We start from the raw sequence: 17,272 nt of genomic DNA on the forward strand, positions 1-17,272 counted from the left end.
AAACCCTACTCTTGCTTGGTTCCCAAAGTGTCTGCTGATTTCATTTTGAGAGCGAAAATGGAGGGTGGCGAGGATGATTCTCGGCAAGGAAGTACGTTAGTGATTCATCAAACCACCGAACAACTGATCGCCAGATGCATAGCTCCTGTTAAGAAGGACTTCCTTCGTCCTCCTCCCGATCGAACAACTACTTCCTCTGCTCCAAACGACAAACCCCCCGTTCTCGCCAAGGAGAAGAAATCTAAACGCCAACTCAAACGTGAACGTCTTCAGGTTTAATAAGCTATATTAGACAACTTATTTTGAACAATGTCATAAGTGTTTGTTTTCATGAATTCCACAAAACATGACGTTTCACTCTGTATTCTTCAGGATAAAAAATCAACAAAAAACCTTTGTCCAAACCTTGCCAAGTCCGGTGATGTTAATTCCTGTCCTTATCAAGTAAACTGTCGTTTCAGCCATGATATTCAAGCATTCAAGGAACAGGTAGGTTGGTCATGTTATTACTTACTTATTACTGCAGTCTCAATTGTTTTTTTTTAATTAACAAGGGTTTTTGTTTTGGATGAGTGCAGAAATTGGCTGATTTGGAGGGTGAATGCCCTTTTTTGAAATCTGAAGGGGCTTGCCCTTATGGGTTATCGTGTAGATTTTTAAATACACATCAAGAGGGTAAGCCTTTATCTTCTAATGGATTGAAGGTAAGGTGTGAAGTTAATGGTTTTAGCAAAGATGTTCAAAAGCTTTTATGGAAAAATAAGATGACTTTCCCCAAAACTGATGCCAAACTCAAAAGTCTTGGTCTCTTGGTATGTTACTTATTTTTTTTTTTCCGTTGTTCATGTTATGCCTCTCATTTTCCTCACCGAATGTTATAATTGCTATGAAACACAGACACGTCGAGAGTGGTAATAATTTAAGAAAATGAATTATATGAATGTAACTACACATGCCAGTGTCGTGTCAGCGTTTCGGACACCGGACATGCCTTTGATGTGAAGTGTCATCATGTGTCGGTGCTACATAACGTAAATGTTTGTATTTCTAGCAATTTTGCTGCCTACCTAGTAGTACACTAGAAAGATGCCAATGCGCTTGTAATTATTCATCAATATGCTACTGGTTTTTCTTTCTTAATTTATTATCACTGTACTGAGATACAAATTTAAAACGCCTTTGTCAGTGTTCCTTTACTATCATTGTTCATCGATTGTGTGTGTGTTTTTAATTTTAACATGGTTTTGATGTATATGTCAGTTCCTTTAAGAACTCAGTTTTAATTTCCACATTTGAATCAATCATTATTCAGAATAAGTCAAAAGGGAATGCCGTCAAAAACAAAGATGGTGGTGATAAATGTGTTCAGTCTGATGACAATGGTTCTTGTGCGGTTACATCTGAGTTGGAAAACAAAGACGATGGTGACAAACACCATCAGTCTGATGATGACGGCTCTTGTGAGGTTCCTGCTGACTCAGATTCTAAGTTAGAACGCTTTGTAGAAGTTATAAAAGATGATGATGGCATTAAAAGAGAACTTGAACCTGATATACCTTGTCCCCAAAAGAAAAGAAAAACCGCAGAAAATTGTGAAGATGAGGAGACGGAAAATGAAGGTCATAAAATCATCTTTTACTTTAGTGATTATAATCTATGGTTAATATTTTTTCAATGTTTAATATTCCTTTGCATTCAATTCTAGTTGAACTTAGCTTCATATTGCTGAAACAGTTGTGAGTGTCGATGACCAAATTGTGGACGGATGCTGCATAAGATCTGAACCAGAGGCAGGAACTGAAGTTATAACCCCAGAAACTGATCTAAGCTTGAAGTCACACTCACGTGAAAAGAAGCTTATTGATTTCAGGGAGAAGTTGTATCTTGCACCCTTGACCACTGTTGGAAATCTCCCTTTCCGGAGAGTTTGCAAAGTATTAGGAGCTGATATAACATGTGGTGAAATGGCAATGTGCACAAATCTTTTGGAGGTACCTATATGAATTTTCTTTTAGTTCTCTTTATAATCCTGAGTATAATGTATATAGGGATGATCTAATAAACATCAGTATATTTTGATACCAATTTCAGGCAATTCCCACATAGTTTGGTATTTGTCTTTTTTCCCCTAAAATGAATTTATCAAGAGAGAGATAGATATCCTCCATAGGTTTGAACGTTGAAACCTTAATGTAGGAACCAATAATTTAGTAATGAACTTTTTCAAAACTCTGTTGTGGAGCGATGATTTATTGTCAAGAATGGAACTTGATATTTTTCCTTCTCCCATCCTCTTTGTTTTGTTCTGCACAACTCTAACCTTATCTTTTCTTTTGCATTTTCTCTCCACATTTGAACAATCTATTTGACATTTCAATTGTCGTGATTTTGCTTTTGTAATAGGGTCAAGCTTCAGAATGGGCATTGCTGAGACGCCATTCATCTGAAGATTTATTTGGTGTACAAATCTGCGGGGCACATCCAGATACTGTAGGGCGAGCTGTTGAACTAATAGAAAAGGAATGTACAGTAGATTTCATTGATATAAACATGGGTTGCCCTATTGACATTGTTGTGAATAAGGGTGCGGGATCAGCTCTTCTTACAAAACCAATGCGCATGCAAAATGTTGTAGAAGTAGCTTCAGGCACAGTCGATATTCCAGTAACTATAAAGGTATTTTCTATGCTAAATGCAACAATAGGACACAATGAAATTTGTATCGGATTCCTTTCAGCATCTTGATAGCTTCCTAATATATTCTGGAGCTTTGAACTTTCTTCATGCTAGACTAAGTCCTTTTACGTTTTCCAGGAAAAAAAAACCTTGTTATGCTTTTGAATTTCCGTAATATGGTTGCTTAAGATATGTATGACCCAATTATCTATTGCACTAGGTACGGACAGCGTATTTTGAAGGGAGGAATCGTATCGACTCTCTGATAGCAAATTTTAGCTCTTGGGGAGCTAGTGCAGTGACAATACATGGCAGGTCACGGCAACAACGCTATAGCAAGCCTGCTGACTGGGATTACGTATATCAGTGTACCAGGAAAGCTCCTAATAATTTGCAAGTAGTGGGGAATGGAGATGTTTTTTCATTTGTAGACTGGAACAACCACAAAACTGAATGCCCTGAACTTGCCACATGCTTGATTGCCCGTGGCGCACTTATTAAAGTTAGTATTATCACCTTGGCTCAATCTCATTTTATGGAGTTTGTTGTTGAGTATTATATCTAATGCTAGTTGTCTTCATCAGAAGCAATATTGTTGCATGGCGTAGATATTTATTTATTTTTGAATCGTCTAAACTTATGACTGCTGTGTGCAGCCCTGGATATTTACAGAGATAAAGGAACAGCGACATTGGGACATCAGTTCTGGCGAGCGATTAAATATTTTCAAAGATTTTGTGCATTTTGGTCTTCAACATTGGGGTTCAGATACAAAAGGTATGTTTTATTGGTGCTGATGGAGTAGCTTTATTATATTCATAATTTAATATTTTAACTCTTGCTGTCGTTAAATTATTAGAAAAAATAGCTACTGTAGTTACCTCAAAACAAACACTAAACAGTTGTTAATTGTACCTATCTTATGCCAAGAATGAACGGTCCTTATGTAGATGCAACAAATTTGGTTCATATCTTTTTCTCCTTTTCCAAAGAATACGAAACATTGATGAGTGTATAAGGGGGCTCTTGGACTAAGAGCATATAATTTGTGGGAGTATCTTGTAAGAGAGCTGAGTTTGCTCACAAGAAAATATACCTTCAATCTTTTACATGTAGTCTATAACCATTTGCTAGAAAAAACAACATGAAACAACTTATTTTCTATCTTATTTTTTTACTGTTGTGTAATTCATATATTATATGCTGTGTTTTAGGGGTGGAGACTACCAGGCGGTTCTTGTTGGAATGGCTTAGCTACACTTGTAGGTACATACCTGTTGGTCTTTTGGATGTGGTTCCACAACGAATAAATTGGCGTCCACCATCTTACCACGGGCGGGATGACCTTGAGACACTGATGGCCTCTGACTCTGCAGCTGACTGGGTATGAAATTCCCCTTTGTTTCCAGTTTTCTTGAGCATATTTAAACGGTGTGTTTTTGAGTTTCTCTTTCAAGTAAATATTATATGATCTATTATTATTTTTTAAATAAAATGATAGATTATTTAAAATTATCATGAAAGTTATTCTAATTTCTGAAAGTTATTGTCCTGACACTTATTCATTATATTTATTTTATAAACCTTGTATAAAATGAAGATTTTACCCTCTCTTAATCGAAATAAAGATTTCACTTTTCATTAAAAAAATGAAGATTTTACCCTTTCTTCTCTTTTCATGCAAAACCCTCTATTCAAAGACAGCAGAAAATAGTTTTGTTCAACAGGATGTAGTTGGTTGGAAATGTGAATGATGAAGAGACTATTAACACTTCATAATTATTTATATACATTTTCATTATAATCTAATATTATAATATCCTGGTCCCATACTGTTAAACAATTCTTTTTATTATACACAGGTGCGATTATCAGAGATGTTACTTGGGAAAGTTCCAGATGGCTTTACTTTTGCACCAAAGCATAAATCAAATGCTTACGATAGAGCTGAAAATGGTTAATTCCGGAATTTGTTCAGTGCTGATTCTCATGAATATTTTTCTTCTCAATCAACTGCTAATTCATTGTCTTGCCTGCCTTGCCTGCCGCCCGGTTAGTTGGAAAATGCTCAGGAGACATCTGTAACTGTCTTGTCGCTTTGTTTCGTTAATTGGAAGGGTTTTTCATAGTTGACCTTGCCTTTTAAACCTTTCACTTGTCTACTTTAGGAAACAAAACATTTATTTAATAAACATCAACATTTGAAATGTAACCAATAATAAATATTTTTAGAGTCATGCCGACTTTTGCATTCTCTGGTCAATTTGAATTTTCTGATTGCTGTATTTATTTACGGCGCTGAGTTTTTTCAACGTTTTCGTCTGTTGGAATGAAACTTTAGTTGCCTGAGATGGTGGGTTTGGGAGGATATGGGCTGGAACTGGGGTGGTGAGTGAGTAGTGTGCCTCATGTGTCATGTCACGTTCGTCAAAGCAAGTTAATTTTGGGTCAACATAATATTTACCGTTAAAGGATTAGCCACATTCTTACTCTGAGGCACTTGGTAAGAAATCACATGGTACTCGTGTACATGAATGTGGTCAAGGGGCTTTCTGTGTTTTTATATTGCAAGAGTATATAAAATAGTCAATAGCTGTGCTTTGCAATAAAAAACCAATCTGTTGGTCTCGTTTGGTTAATACTGGCAGTGCTCAATTTTTTTGAAGAAGCAGTTATCATAATTACTCGAAAATTCGTAGTTATTATGATAACTTTTTTTTTTGGTAGATAGTTATTATGATAACTTAACACTATTAAACAGTGAAATTGATAACAGGTCAAATTTATTTTTTATATTATTATATAACCTTCAAAGGAAGAACGTGCAATTGTCTTTTGCCACTAGGAAAACACTCAAAAGTACGAGGAGAAAGAAAAACAAAATTAATGTTATATCTTCTGTACCCTTAAGAGTTTGACATATATATATATAAAAGACATTTCAAATGAGAGGATCTTTTTCCTTAAAAAAAAAATGAGAGGACCTTTTAAATGAGAGGGTGAGAGGATTAAATCACAACCCTTGAATCCGTCTTTATTGTGTTGCTTCATTTTTAAAACTGCAGCCTATAATTTGTTTTATTCCCTTCATTTCCAACTTTGCTTTCTTCTCTCGCCTTCTCATCTGCCTGTTGGAGTTTCTTTTTTCTTTCAAATGTGATTTTTCCAGATCTTGGGCAAGCAATTTTGATGCATCAAATCTAATTTTTAATTAAAATAAGAATCACCTTTTACAAGGAATTGAAATATAATGAAAGATTTAGGTGTAAAAGAAATCGATTGAGTAAAAACACAAATCATTGAATTAAAGATTTGTAAGTTTCTCTTGGATTCTCCATGAACCAACAACCCCATTCACGATCGTTAAATCTCAATTTGAAAATTTAGGATTTGTTGCTTTCTTCACAATTGTTCTTCGTTAGTGTGTAAGGGAAGAAAGAAAAAAAAACATTACCAGCCAAAGGTCGAACAACAACCACAAAACAATGGAAAGTGAAATTTCATAAAATTGAAAATTCAAATTGGTTTTCTTATTTTGCCTATCGTAAGCAATGGAAACTGAAATTTCTCTATAAGAATTCAAAACTGAGTCACCGAAATCAATTTGATTTGTCTAACATGCAACCGATAGTGAATCTGATGTGATGAGCAGAATACATTTCAGCTGAGGGAGATTGAAGAAATGGAACGTGAATCCAATTTACAAAATGATTTTCAATCTTTTGGTTTTTTTCTTCTTTGTTTCACGACATAATTTTTGGCTTTCAAACAAATGAATTAGGGAGCAGGCAAAATTAGATCAGGTTTGCGTCAGAGAGAGAGAGAAGCAAAGAACAAAGGAAGAAGAAGAGTAGGAGGCGCATTCAAATAAAAAGAGTAGCACGTGGACCTTTTAATCTACACCTTTCATTTTAATCCAAAGGTCTATATTTATTCCTCTCATCTCTCATAATAACTAGTGCTCTCACTTAATATGTTCTCATAAAAAGTGAGTGTACCGGTACACTCAAATATATTAGATGTACCATAGAATTTTCCCCATATATATATATATATATATATATACATATATATACATATATATATAGTTGTATATTGAAAAAAGAAACGGTATTTAAGCAAAACCTTTTCATAATAATAGTAATAAAGCAAAACCTGAAATTCCAAAAACAATATAAAATAAATCCCCCTAATCTTATATAAGATTTATCTAACTTGCCAAATAAAAAAATTCCAAATATCAGATCCTAAGATACGACCAACAAATAGGTATTAAGAATTGGCCAGCTCCAGAATCCAAATTTCTGAATTAGCTGAAATAAAATATTGTAGTCAGATGATAGTTTCTCTAGACATTTATGTGCCCAGTGTCCACTATTAAGTTATACCTTGTATAATGTGGTGCCTATATACTACAAAATCACACACAGAACAATTGTGATCAGACTCCAACAATCTTCATCTCTTTCTGATTTGGGCTAGCTTGAACTGATTCATTCAATCCACCATCCACAGAATCACACCATCAATCCTCTTCTTAGATTTAAGTTCAGTAGGTTCAACAGGATAATTCCCAGTGAAACAAGCATAACAGAAATTAGAAGAATCATCACCCAACAACTTCTTCAAACTATCCATAGGTAGAAAAGCAAGGGAATCACAACGAATAAATTCCTTAATCCCAGCCACACTCATCCTATTAGATATCAACTCTTCAGAGCTAGGTGTATCCACACCATAATAACAAGAACCAATAATTGGTGGACATGCAATCCTCATGTGAACTTCTTTAGCATCAGCTTCTTTTAACAACCTCGCAATTTTAGATGATGTTGTTCCTCTCACAATTGAATCATCAACAACCACAACCCTTTTCTCTTCAAGAACAACACGAACCGGCGAAAGCTTCAACTTCACACCAAAATCTCTAATCTTCTGTGATGGCTCAATGAAAGTTCTACCAACATAGTGTGGCCTAATCAAACCCTGTTGAAAAGGAACACCAGCTTTTGCAGCATAACCAAGTGCAGCAACAACACCAAAATCAGGAACAACTATAACAACATCACAATCAACAGGACTCTTTAGTAGCCAATATTTCACCAAACCATCTTCTTGATTCATAAACAGATTTCCCAAAAACAACAAAATTGGGCAATAAAAAATAAATATGTTCAAAAATACATTGTTTTGGTTCTGGACGAGAAACAAGACAATGAGATTGAACACCACTTTTATCCACAACCACAATCTCACCAGGATAAACCTCTCTTTCATAAGTAGCTTCAATCAAATCAAGTGCACATGTTTCCGAAGCAAAAACAACAGAACTATTACTTCTTCTTCCCATAACCAGAGGTCGAAAACCAAAAGGATCTCTGACAACAAAAAGTTTATCTTCAGTAACAAACACAATTGAATAAGCACCTTTAACTTTTTCACACGCTTCAACAATTCTCGCTATAAAAAGGTCTATGATTTGAAGTTGCAATAAGATGAAGCAAAACTTCAGTATCAGAAGTAGTGTTGAAAATTGAACCAGATTCTTCAAGTTCATTTCTCAAGGAACGGTAATTGACGAAGTTACCATTATGAGCAACACCAACGGAACCAAAACGGTAACCTGCAACAAAAGGTTGAACGTTTTTGAGCATGGATTGGCCTGCAGTTGAATAACGGATGTGACCAATGGCTAAGTTTCCAGGTAATTGACGGAGTTTTGTGTCGTTGAAAACTTCGGAAAGAAGAAGACAAAAAACAACCAATTTGTACTGGAATGGAAGAAGAAGGAGCGCTGGAGAACATTTTTCCAGACTTAAATAATAATTGTTTTTGACGAAAATTAATATTATTATTAATTTATAACATTTTTTATAATTAAAAATACAAGAATATAGGTAACCAAATTAATGAATTATGCAAACACCCAATAATTACATGACACGTGGCACTATGTTATCCTTCCTTTCTTTTTTTCAACCGTTGACTAATGGTAGGGACTAAATGCAATTTTTTTACAAAGTGTAAGGACTAAAGTCAAATAAAAAAAAGTGTAAGGACCAACACCAAAATCTTGTCAAAGTGCAGGGATCGATTACACATTTAAGCCTATTATTTATAAACATTTTGTCGTTGTATACTCTTAACTTGGGAGTGGTGAGTTTGTTCGTAAATTTAACATTTACGTTTTTAACAATGTTGATTGATCATGTTATTGTATCTGATGTATTCTATCAGGTTGAACGAATGAATATCGTTTTGTTTTTGTCAAAAAAAGAAGAAGAGAGAATCATTAATAGTATTTAAACAATAGAGCTAACGATTTCTCAATTGCCGATGAACAATGTGAGTATATCTGAAAGCCGAAACAACCAACTAAGAGTCACATTTCAACAAAAATCTATGTCTTTCTCTAGAATAAGCAATTTCAATGGACATCATGGCACCAATAAGCAATTTCAATAGAAGTCAAATTACCATAAAAAATCTCAAAAATATTTAAGAAATTAACCACAGACTCAACAAAATCAATGGTCAATCTAAAAGTGTACGAAGTTACCACCAATAACCTACCATTTTAAACTATCAACAATAATAAACTACTACCTTTAAGACCATACCAGTTAGTAGGCGCCATTTAGGGTAGGAGAGGTGAATAGGTCTCCTACCGTAGGAGAGCGTATAAAAAGAGAGTTTTTTTTTTTTGTTAAAATAACATGTGTTTAAGTTAAATTCTATTTAAGTTATTCATTTAACTGCAAGGGCAATGTTGGTATTTCATCTTAAATAAAAATTATTTTTTCATCTAGATTTGGTTTATTGCTTCGTTGCTCTCTTCCTTGAACACCATTACAGCCATTTTTGCTCCACTGTTTGGATTGAAGAACACCATACACTCCATTATTTGCTCTTCCTTGCCTACAATGTTTGCTCTTCCTTATCCAATCATAAAAAGTGAACCGGCAGTCAAAGCAAGTGGTATTGCAATAGACAGTATAGTTACACATATCTGAAAATATTTTTGCTTCAGCTTCTTTCGTGTTTGTGAGAGGAAATTGTGGCAAGTTAGAGAAAATTTGTTATTTTTATCATATCCATTCTACCCTTGAGTTTTCACTTGGAGGGAATAAACATGGAACGAGCTTGCTGTGAATTTTTCCAATTTTTCCAACAATGACAAAAACACCATTTCTTAAATTTGAATCCAAAATCAATTGTATTTTTATAAATCAATATATATGTTAAAAAAATACAATCCTAGTGGGTCATTTATTGCAAATCTCAGCCATTCAAAAGCTTCAAAGTAAATTCAATGGTTGACATCCATTTTTCAAAGCAAAAAAAAAAAAAAAAAATCAGGTCTCCTACGATAGGAGACTTATGAAGGTCATGTACCGTAGCCTTTACCCAGTTAGCTGTAGTAGATATGATATGGTAAACAAACGTAAGCAAACTCTATGTCAAACAACAGTCACTAACTTATTGACATTGACATTCCAACCAAATAAAATTTCTCATCAATTTATCAACCTAAATATAAAAGAAACAATGTTGAAAAAGAAGATGGAGGTAGTCTTGTGCATGGGATTAAGAATTTAATACAACAATATGAAAATCTACTACAACTACCCACACCCTCTTAATAGGATTTGTATCACCTAGAGTTGTTCAAATCGCGCGCATTCTCACACAATGATCATATTGATATTGATGACCGTTGGATCGAGAATAAAAGCTTGAATTCTATACGTAAATGTAAGATTATGAGATATCATGGAATCCAAATTCCTCCTAACATGAGAAACACCAGTATTGGGTGGGAATCTCGCTTTGTAGATGAAACTGACCGCTGACTTTGTATCCGAATTCTCAAGTTTTCTTTGAGGTTTAAATTGAAAACTTGAAAGGAGCTGTCCCTTTTGATTGGATTGGATTCTTTGAACATTATTCCTTTTTTCCACTCATATTTTCAAGCCACGTTTCAAGTATATCTAACCCATTGGCTTGGAATTTATTTGAAAATAGAATTGACCAACTTCCTATTCCTTTCATAATTTGCACACCTTTAGTACAAAAAGAGAATTAATCATATTCCGTCAACTAAGTAAGAAAATAATTCACGACAAGTTTGTCTTTTTTAAAAAAAAAAAACTAAATTAGTGCACCCAAATTGATATTGGAAGAATCGAACTTACTTTAAGGAGGAGCACACTCTAAGGTCCCAAGCTAACACCACTAGACCAACTCAAATAGGTTAACGACAAGTTTGTCTTAAAGTATGCAATCAAAACCTAGCTGCATAAAAAGCCTTAAATGCACTTTTTAGTTCCCTTATTTATTTATAAATGAAATTTTGATCCCCTTAATTTAAAAATCATTTTTCGGTCATTCAATTTATATATATATATATATTATTTTTTTTAATTTTGGTCTCATTTTATTTTTGGATCATTTTCTATGATGTGACATAAATGTGTTACATCTTAACAAATTAGAGGAGGATTCAAATTTCAGAAAAAATTAAATTGAAACCAAAAAATTGGTTTTAAAAATAGGAGGATCAAAACATAAAAATAGATGAATCAAAAATGAATTTAAGTCAAACAAAATTATATTTAATCAAATGAAACTAAATTAATGCTACTGATTAGTTATTCTATTTTTTTAGGGAATTAATTATTTTGATTTGATAATCTAGGCGTTTAGAACTAAAATATTTGTTTGTACCAAAAAAAAAAAAAAAGAACTAAAATATTTGTGTTAAACTAAGAACAGTAGATAAAAATGTGATGAGGCCTAGGTTAGATGGGTGTTATAAGAGATTCCTTTTTTCTTTTTTGGAAAGATAAGAGATTCCTTATATGTGTTTGTGAATTAATCTTTCGTTATAATAGTAAGAATTAAATAAAAAAGGATATTTTGGCTACGGATTTCTATTTCTTTATTACTTATGCATTATGTTCCAGTCAAATCAACACTTATATTAAATGTATTGTATATGTCTTTATATATGGTGTAATATCAACATGCCCTTTTTATATACTAAGTACTTGATGATATGAGTAGTAGTTTCGGATGATCGGTGGCCAAGAGAAATGGGTAGTGGATGATATAGGATAGACTTGGTCAATTGCTCATCCCCTCCCCTGGCTGATACTTCCCTATTTTTCTTGAATATAATGATGATTAATAAATAAATAAATAATGATGATGATACAAAAGTACAAAACGAAAAACTACAAAAGTGCATAGATTTTTAGAAGTTTCATACAAAACAAACCGTGAGTATACAAACAGTATATAAATATAAACATTGGCAATTTAATTATTAACATATTATTTGATATAAGTGAAGATATTTGTCCCATGCAGATAGTTTGATTGGTGAGCTAAAACAAACATAAACTCACTATTGTTTGCCTCTCAATTTTTTTTAAAGATGTGCTTATTTGAATGAAGAGAGGAGAGACAGACTTCTATATTTTACAAAACTTAAGTCTTTCTCTTTATTTTCCCTCAACTAGACACTACGTACATATATAGTAATTAATCCCCTCAATCCATTTGTCACTCAAAACTGCATGGATATTGTCTGATGTGAAAACTGGAAAAAAAAAATGATATTTTTTTTAATGACACAAGTATTTTTTTTAATGAAAAAAATAGATTTTTTCCTGATATTTTTTATATACTATTTGTTATATTTGTTTTTGACCCACATGCCACTGAAGTAAAAGCCTGTGAAATTTATTTTTGATCCAAGTTGAACTAACTCCAGATTTCTAATATTAAAACTATAGCTCTAATTTTCAATCGAAGCTAGACTTTAGATTTCCAAGTTGTTTAATGTAACATTTTTGCAGGATCTGGTATCAAATGCTCATAAATCACATCTACTTATCCTCTACTGTGATAGCTTATATGACTGTAGGTAAACGTAGGAAGAAATGCAACCTGAGATTTGAGTAACTTAAATTTACTACCGCATACCACAGTACATACCACTCAATGAATCGAACTCCGTATAAAAGAAGAAGCAACATATTTTTTTTTTTTGACTAAAAAAGAAGAAGCAACATAAAAATACCAAGTTGAGATGAGTGCATCATGTTCATGTTGTAATTTGTTCGAGATAGTGAATTATATTTACATTTTACAGAGATCAACTAAAGCAAGAAAAGAAATGTATTGTCTCCTATATTCTCATCTTGGGTTACGTGGTTACGCAATATTTGCAGATAAAGCCCTAACATTGTCTACCTTAGTTAGAAAAAATCTGACTACCTTAGTTAGATAAAGTCCTATACCTTTTAAAGCTTCATGTTAAGATAATTGTCACTTAACTAACTAACACGGGCCACATCTTTTCATATACACATTGGAAAAAAGTGTTATGTAATTAATTAATTTAATAAATACACTGCTCTGAAAATCTTTTCATGAATTCTAAAGCTGAACAAACTAAATTTTAAGATAAATACACATTATAATTCTTTTTGGAATACAAACCTAATAGAAAGCTTGATACTAACCATTCATATAGACAAAACTGAACTTGGGATTATCTAAAGGTGCTTTTTGACACAAGTTCATCAAAACATCCCTACCAACAGCTATTCCACATAAATGATACCTTCTTCAGGGTCTTCATCTTCCCAATCAGCATCGTCTTCATCTGACGATGAATTCAACTGCTCAGTGTCATCTCCGTTCACTGATGAATCCAACTGCTCCATGTTTTTGCTTGTTTCACTCTTCTCATTCTTAATTTTATCTAATATTGCAATGACCTGGAAGTTTGAATGGGTGGAAGCACCATATCAATAACATCTCACAACACATCAATAAAAACTAAAAAGTTGACCAAGAAGCTGCTGAAATATATAAAAGAATGGCGTGCATAAGTGAGCACTGGCTACAGAAACATGCTGATTAGTAGCATATATTTGAATTCATTAAATAATAACATTTATTATATAAAACTTGTTATAAAAGTCTGATAAAATTAATGAATATGCACTCACATTTATCTTTTTGGTGGTGGCCGGGATTTGAACCCCAGACCATGCATATATTATGCATTATCCGTACCAACTGAGCTAAGCTCACAAGAACGCAATCACATTTATCTAATATTATATAAAAATTGTTAAAATTAATGAATATGCGAAAAACAAGATAAAAAAAAGATTTCAGCGGTCATGCAATCACATTTGATCACAAATTAATAACAAAATCAGACCAAAGTAATGTGAAACCTACAATTTCATCATCAGGAAAACAAAAATAAGGCTGAAAAGCTACCAAAGAACCCACCCTCTCCCCTCAAAAGCATTGTTTGAATAGCACAAGAAATTGTTCGTACCAGAGGCAATGAAAGTCTATTTGCCATCTTATTCTTATGTATCACTTATCGAGAATAACCAGTAACATTAACCCATGTAGCAAACAAGGGTCTAGTAAGAACCATCTGATAATTGTGGGGAAACCGGAAGTTCAAACATATATATAGTAGATAGAAGATATACCCTATGCGTAGTGATGAACTAATGTATAGAGAAAAATACAAGGCATTGTATTCAGGTTTCTCTTTGAATACAAACTGAGGGAAAACAAGTAAGCCAGCACAGAAACAACTTGAGTGAAAATTTGTGCTGGGATCAAGTGCATTATTATACTACTAGGAGAGAGTGTAGCATGTTAATTAAATAAAGGAATTGATGACATGTGGCAAAGCAAAAGGACGTTTGTTATTAGCAATTAGTAATTTAGTAGTAGAAGGCTGAGAGATGGTTGGTCAGGAAAGGGCCAAAGTGGAAACAGAACAGCACAAACTTACAATTGCAAAACATAGAAGAACGGTAAATATAGTAATTCTTACCCTGCTTCCTCTCTCAAAAGATTCATCCTCCAAAAAGCGTATCTCAGGAGTTAACCGCAACTTCATACGCCTCCCTAACTCACCGCGAACATATTTGGCTTTTGATTTCAACCCAGCCATGGCCACTTCCTTCCCTCTTTCATCTCCAAAAACAGATACATAAACCCTAGCCACCTAGACGCAGTATTACATACATCATCACAGTTATGTTATGAAACAAAATTAATAAGATTAGATGAGAAAAATGAAAAGGCAATGTGGCAATTAAATTCAGGTCTATGAATTTAATATGATAATAATAAATCAGCGGTAAATAGGAAAAAAGAAGAGAGTATGTATGAACGAACCTGTAAATCAGCGGTGATTTCAACGTCGGTAATAGTGGTTACGGAAGAGAGATATAAATCAGCACCTAAGGAAGCTTCTGGAAGAACGGCAAATTGCAAGACGTTATCGGTGATGAGCATATCAGAAAGTTCTCTCCTAATTTGTTTGGCAACCATTTTGACTCTCCTTGGATTAGCCATACACTTTATCGTTATTCTTGAAGCATTTCCTGTGAGTCTCTGAGTCTGAAATATAGTTACAGTTGCAGTTGCTGCTGTGCGGTGATTATTACATCGCCAACAAGGTGTGACCGATGGTATCAGTCCAGCCACGGTGTTAAGCAATTGCGTCGTGCTCATTGCTCTAATATAATTGATTTAATAATAATTTTGAAATTCTAAGATATCCCTCTACTCTATCCAATTCCTATTCCTATTCCAGTATTCTTTTTTCTCCCTTTCGTCGCGTCATATATGCAGCAGCTAGCGGCACCGCAGCCAGCCTACATTGTTGGGCCCTTCTCTAGACCCAAATCGTAACGTCTCAGGCCCAAAATAAAGCATTACTATTCCTTAACAAGCTTGTTTTTAGCACCTACCAATTGGTTAATTATCCTCATTTATCACATTTAGATGGTCCAGATCATTATTACAATGGCCTTGAGAACAACCAAACATCTCAACGAATTTAGTGGACAATGGCAGATCACGATTCATAGAAAAAGGAAAAAGAACTAGACCCAAAATTATGAATCAAGCCTAAATTATAATAAATAAGTCTACTAAGTGATCTGTGCGACCATGCCAATCATGTATTATCTTTAACTCATAAAAATATAAATCATTTTGTAATATGATATTACTTTTATTTATATCACTATAAAGATGAAATAAAATATTTATTTAAAAAATCAAAAGAAAATGAATAAACAAATATGAGTTTGATCTAATAGAACATCAAGAGTCGAGATCTCATTCTCGGTTGAAAGATACGTTCATATTTAATATTAAGTAATGCTTAGATTAGGACCAACTTCGTTATAGTGAACTTGTGGGAAGCCAAAAAAATAAAAACGATAAACATATAAGAATTAGAATATGCTTATAGTTAAAGTAGTAATTTTATAACAACAACAATAATTTTCCTAAAAAAATAATAATAACAATCCATAAGTCCCAGCTCAATTGATAAAAATGCCAAAGTTGTTAGGCTGAATGCCATGATCGGGATTCGAACCCCGATACCTCCACTTATATGTGTAAGTTTATAAAGACTTTGCCATTTCGTCTATTTAAAAAAATAAAAAATAACAATAATAAAATCTAAATTTTATCAAAGCAATTTTAAAAAATTTAGAGTATACTTTTAAGTAAGGGTTAAATATGTTTTTTTGTCACTCTAAATATACTAACATTAATTTTTAGTCCCACTAAAAAATTCCTTCAAACTTAGGTCTCTCTAAATTATGTTGTTATCAATTTTAGTTCATGTTTTTTTTTTTTCACAAACATTGTATGTTTCAAGTGACTTTTTTTTCATAACAAGTTGTTTATAAGATCATAAAATATCATTAATTTTATAAACTAACTATTTAATCTTTAGGTCTATGAATGTAGTCTTTTCCTTCAAAAAAAAAAATGAATGTAGTCTTCAAGAGGAACGATTTTGCCATTTAAAAAGGGTTAGCGACGTAAGTTGTTGTTCACTTATCATGGAAGGATCTACATAAAGTTTGGTGTGGCTATAGCTAGACCAAATATTTCCCAAATTAATTTTTTTACATATGAAAGATGCCTATAAGAATGAAATATTATAGAAAGTTGATATCTCATTTTTTTTTCTTCAAATAAAATTATTAAAATGGTTATTTTAGATGAAATAATACACGATCTTTAAAACTATTCATTTTTTTTTTTTGCTTTTGCACCGGTTTCCGACCCACCAAAGGTGAGCGATTAATCCGGCTCGTGCGTAGAGGCATGTGCACTGGCCAAACGTTGTTCCCTATAGGAATCAAACCCAGTATTCCCTGAATACGTCCTTGAAAAGAGCTCATTGTCACTGGAGCCCAAACAACTTGGTTAAAATTAGTCATAATTTCTGTACCAAAAAAATAAAATAGTCATAAATCCGCCCCCACTACTTGCTTTAACTCTCGTGTATTTTTCTATATAATGTTCATTTTGTGTTCTAGATTATGATTCTTGTTCTGATTTTTGCAAACTTGCAACGATGGGCTGCTACTTGCTTTAATTCCTGTGTAATTTTTTATCTAATGAATTCATTTTCTGTTCCCATTATGGTTTTTGTTCTAATTTAGCTGTTGCAAACTTGCAATGATGAATTAGTAATTGTTTTTGTCAAGTAGCGTAATGATTAAAAATTTAT

General features: G+C 33.2%; 2 protein-coding genes and 1 pseudogene across 2 annotated transcripts; 1 reads left to right on the forward strand and 2 right to left on the reverse strand.

Annotated features, from left to right (window-relative positions):
• Positions 1–4,939, forward strand: LOC11418223 (tRNA-dihydrouridine(47) synthase [NAD(P)(+)]-like). The gene is made up of 10 exons (XM_003603965.4): positions 1–273; positions 373–489; positions 579–812; positions 1,313–1,619; positions 1,735–1,991; positions 2,404–2,676; positions 2,897–3,178; positions 3,333–3,453; positions 3,891–4,060; positions 4,539–4,939. The coding sequence occupies exons 1-10, from the start codon at positions 58–60 to the stop codon at positions 4,635–4,637; spliced, it is 2,076 nt and encodes a 691-aa protein (XP_003604013.1). The 5' UTR covers positions 1–57; the 3' UTR covers positions 4,638–4,939.
• Positions 4,940–6,832: 1,893 nt separating this feature from the next.
• LOC11417254 (amidophosphoribosyltransferase 1, chloroplastic-like) lies at positions 6,833–8,501 on the reverse strand (annotated as a pseudogene).
• Positions 8,502–13,054: 4,553 nt separating this feature from the next.
• On the reverse strand, positions 13,055–15,332 carry LOC11428164 (probable ribosome-binding factor A, chloroplastic). The gene is made up of 3 exons (XM_003603967.4): positions 14,905–15,332; positions 14,558–14,731; positions 13,055–13,466 (listed from the first exon to the last, which is right to left on the reverse strand). The coding sequence occupies exons 1-3, from the start codon at positions 15,241–15,243 to the stop codon at positions 13,290–13,292; spliced, it is 690 nt and encodes a 229-aa protein (XP_003604015.1). The 5' UTR covers positions 15,244–15,332; the 3' UTR covers positions 13,055–13,289.
• Between the last annotated feature and the right edge of the window lie 1,940 nt (positions 15,333–17,272).

Source organism: Medicago truncatula, chromosome 3, assembly GCF_003473485.1.
Source record: "Medicago truncatula cultivar Jemalong A17 chromosome 3, MtrunA17r5.0-ANR, whole genome shotgun sequence".
Taxonomy (NCBI): domain Eukaryota; kingdom Viridiplantae; phylum Streptophyta; class Magnoliopsida; order Fabales; family Fabaceae; genus Medicago; species Medicago truncatula.

What these genes read in the sequence shown, in the direction of transcription:
- LOC11418223 (XM_003603965.4), top strand. Translation starts at nt 58, where the DNA reads ATGGAGGGTGGCGAGGATGATTCTCGGCAAGGAAGTACGTTAGTGATT. An exon ending in TTCAAGCATTCAAGGAACAG is followed by an intron (nt 490 to 578) that starts GTAGGTTGGTCA and finishes GGATGAGTGCAG; the next exon opens with AAATTGGCTGATTTGGAGGG. An exon ending in TTGGGGTTCAGATACAAAAG is followed by an intron (nt 3,454 to 3,890) that starts GTATGTTTTATT and finishes GCTGTGTTTTAG; the next exon opens with GGGTGGAGACTACCAGGCGG.
- LOC11428164 (XM_003603967.4), bottom strand. Translation starts at nt 15,243, where the DNA reads ATGAGCACGACGCAATTGCTTAACACCGTGGCTGGACTGATACCATCG. An exon ending in AAATCACCGCTGATTTACAG is followed by an intron (nt 14,732 to 14,904) that starts GTTCGTTCATAC and finishes TACTGCGTCTAG; the next exon opens with GTGGCTAGGGTTTATGTATC. An exon ending in CTTTTGAGAGAGGAAGCAGG is followed by an intron (nt 13,467 to 14,557) that starts GTAAGAATTACT and finishes TCAAACTTCCAG; the next exon opens with GTCATTGCAATATTAGATAA.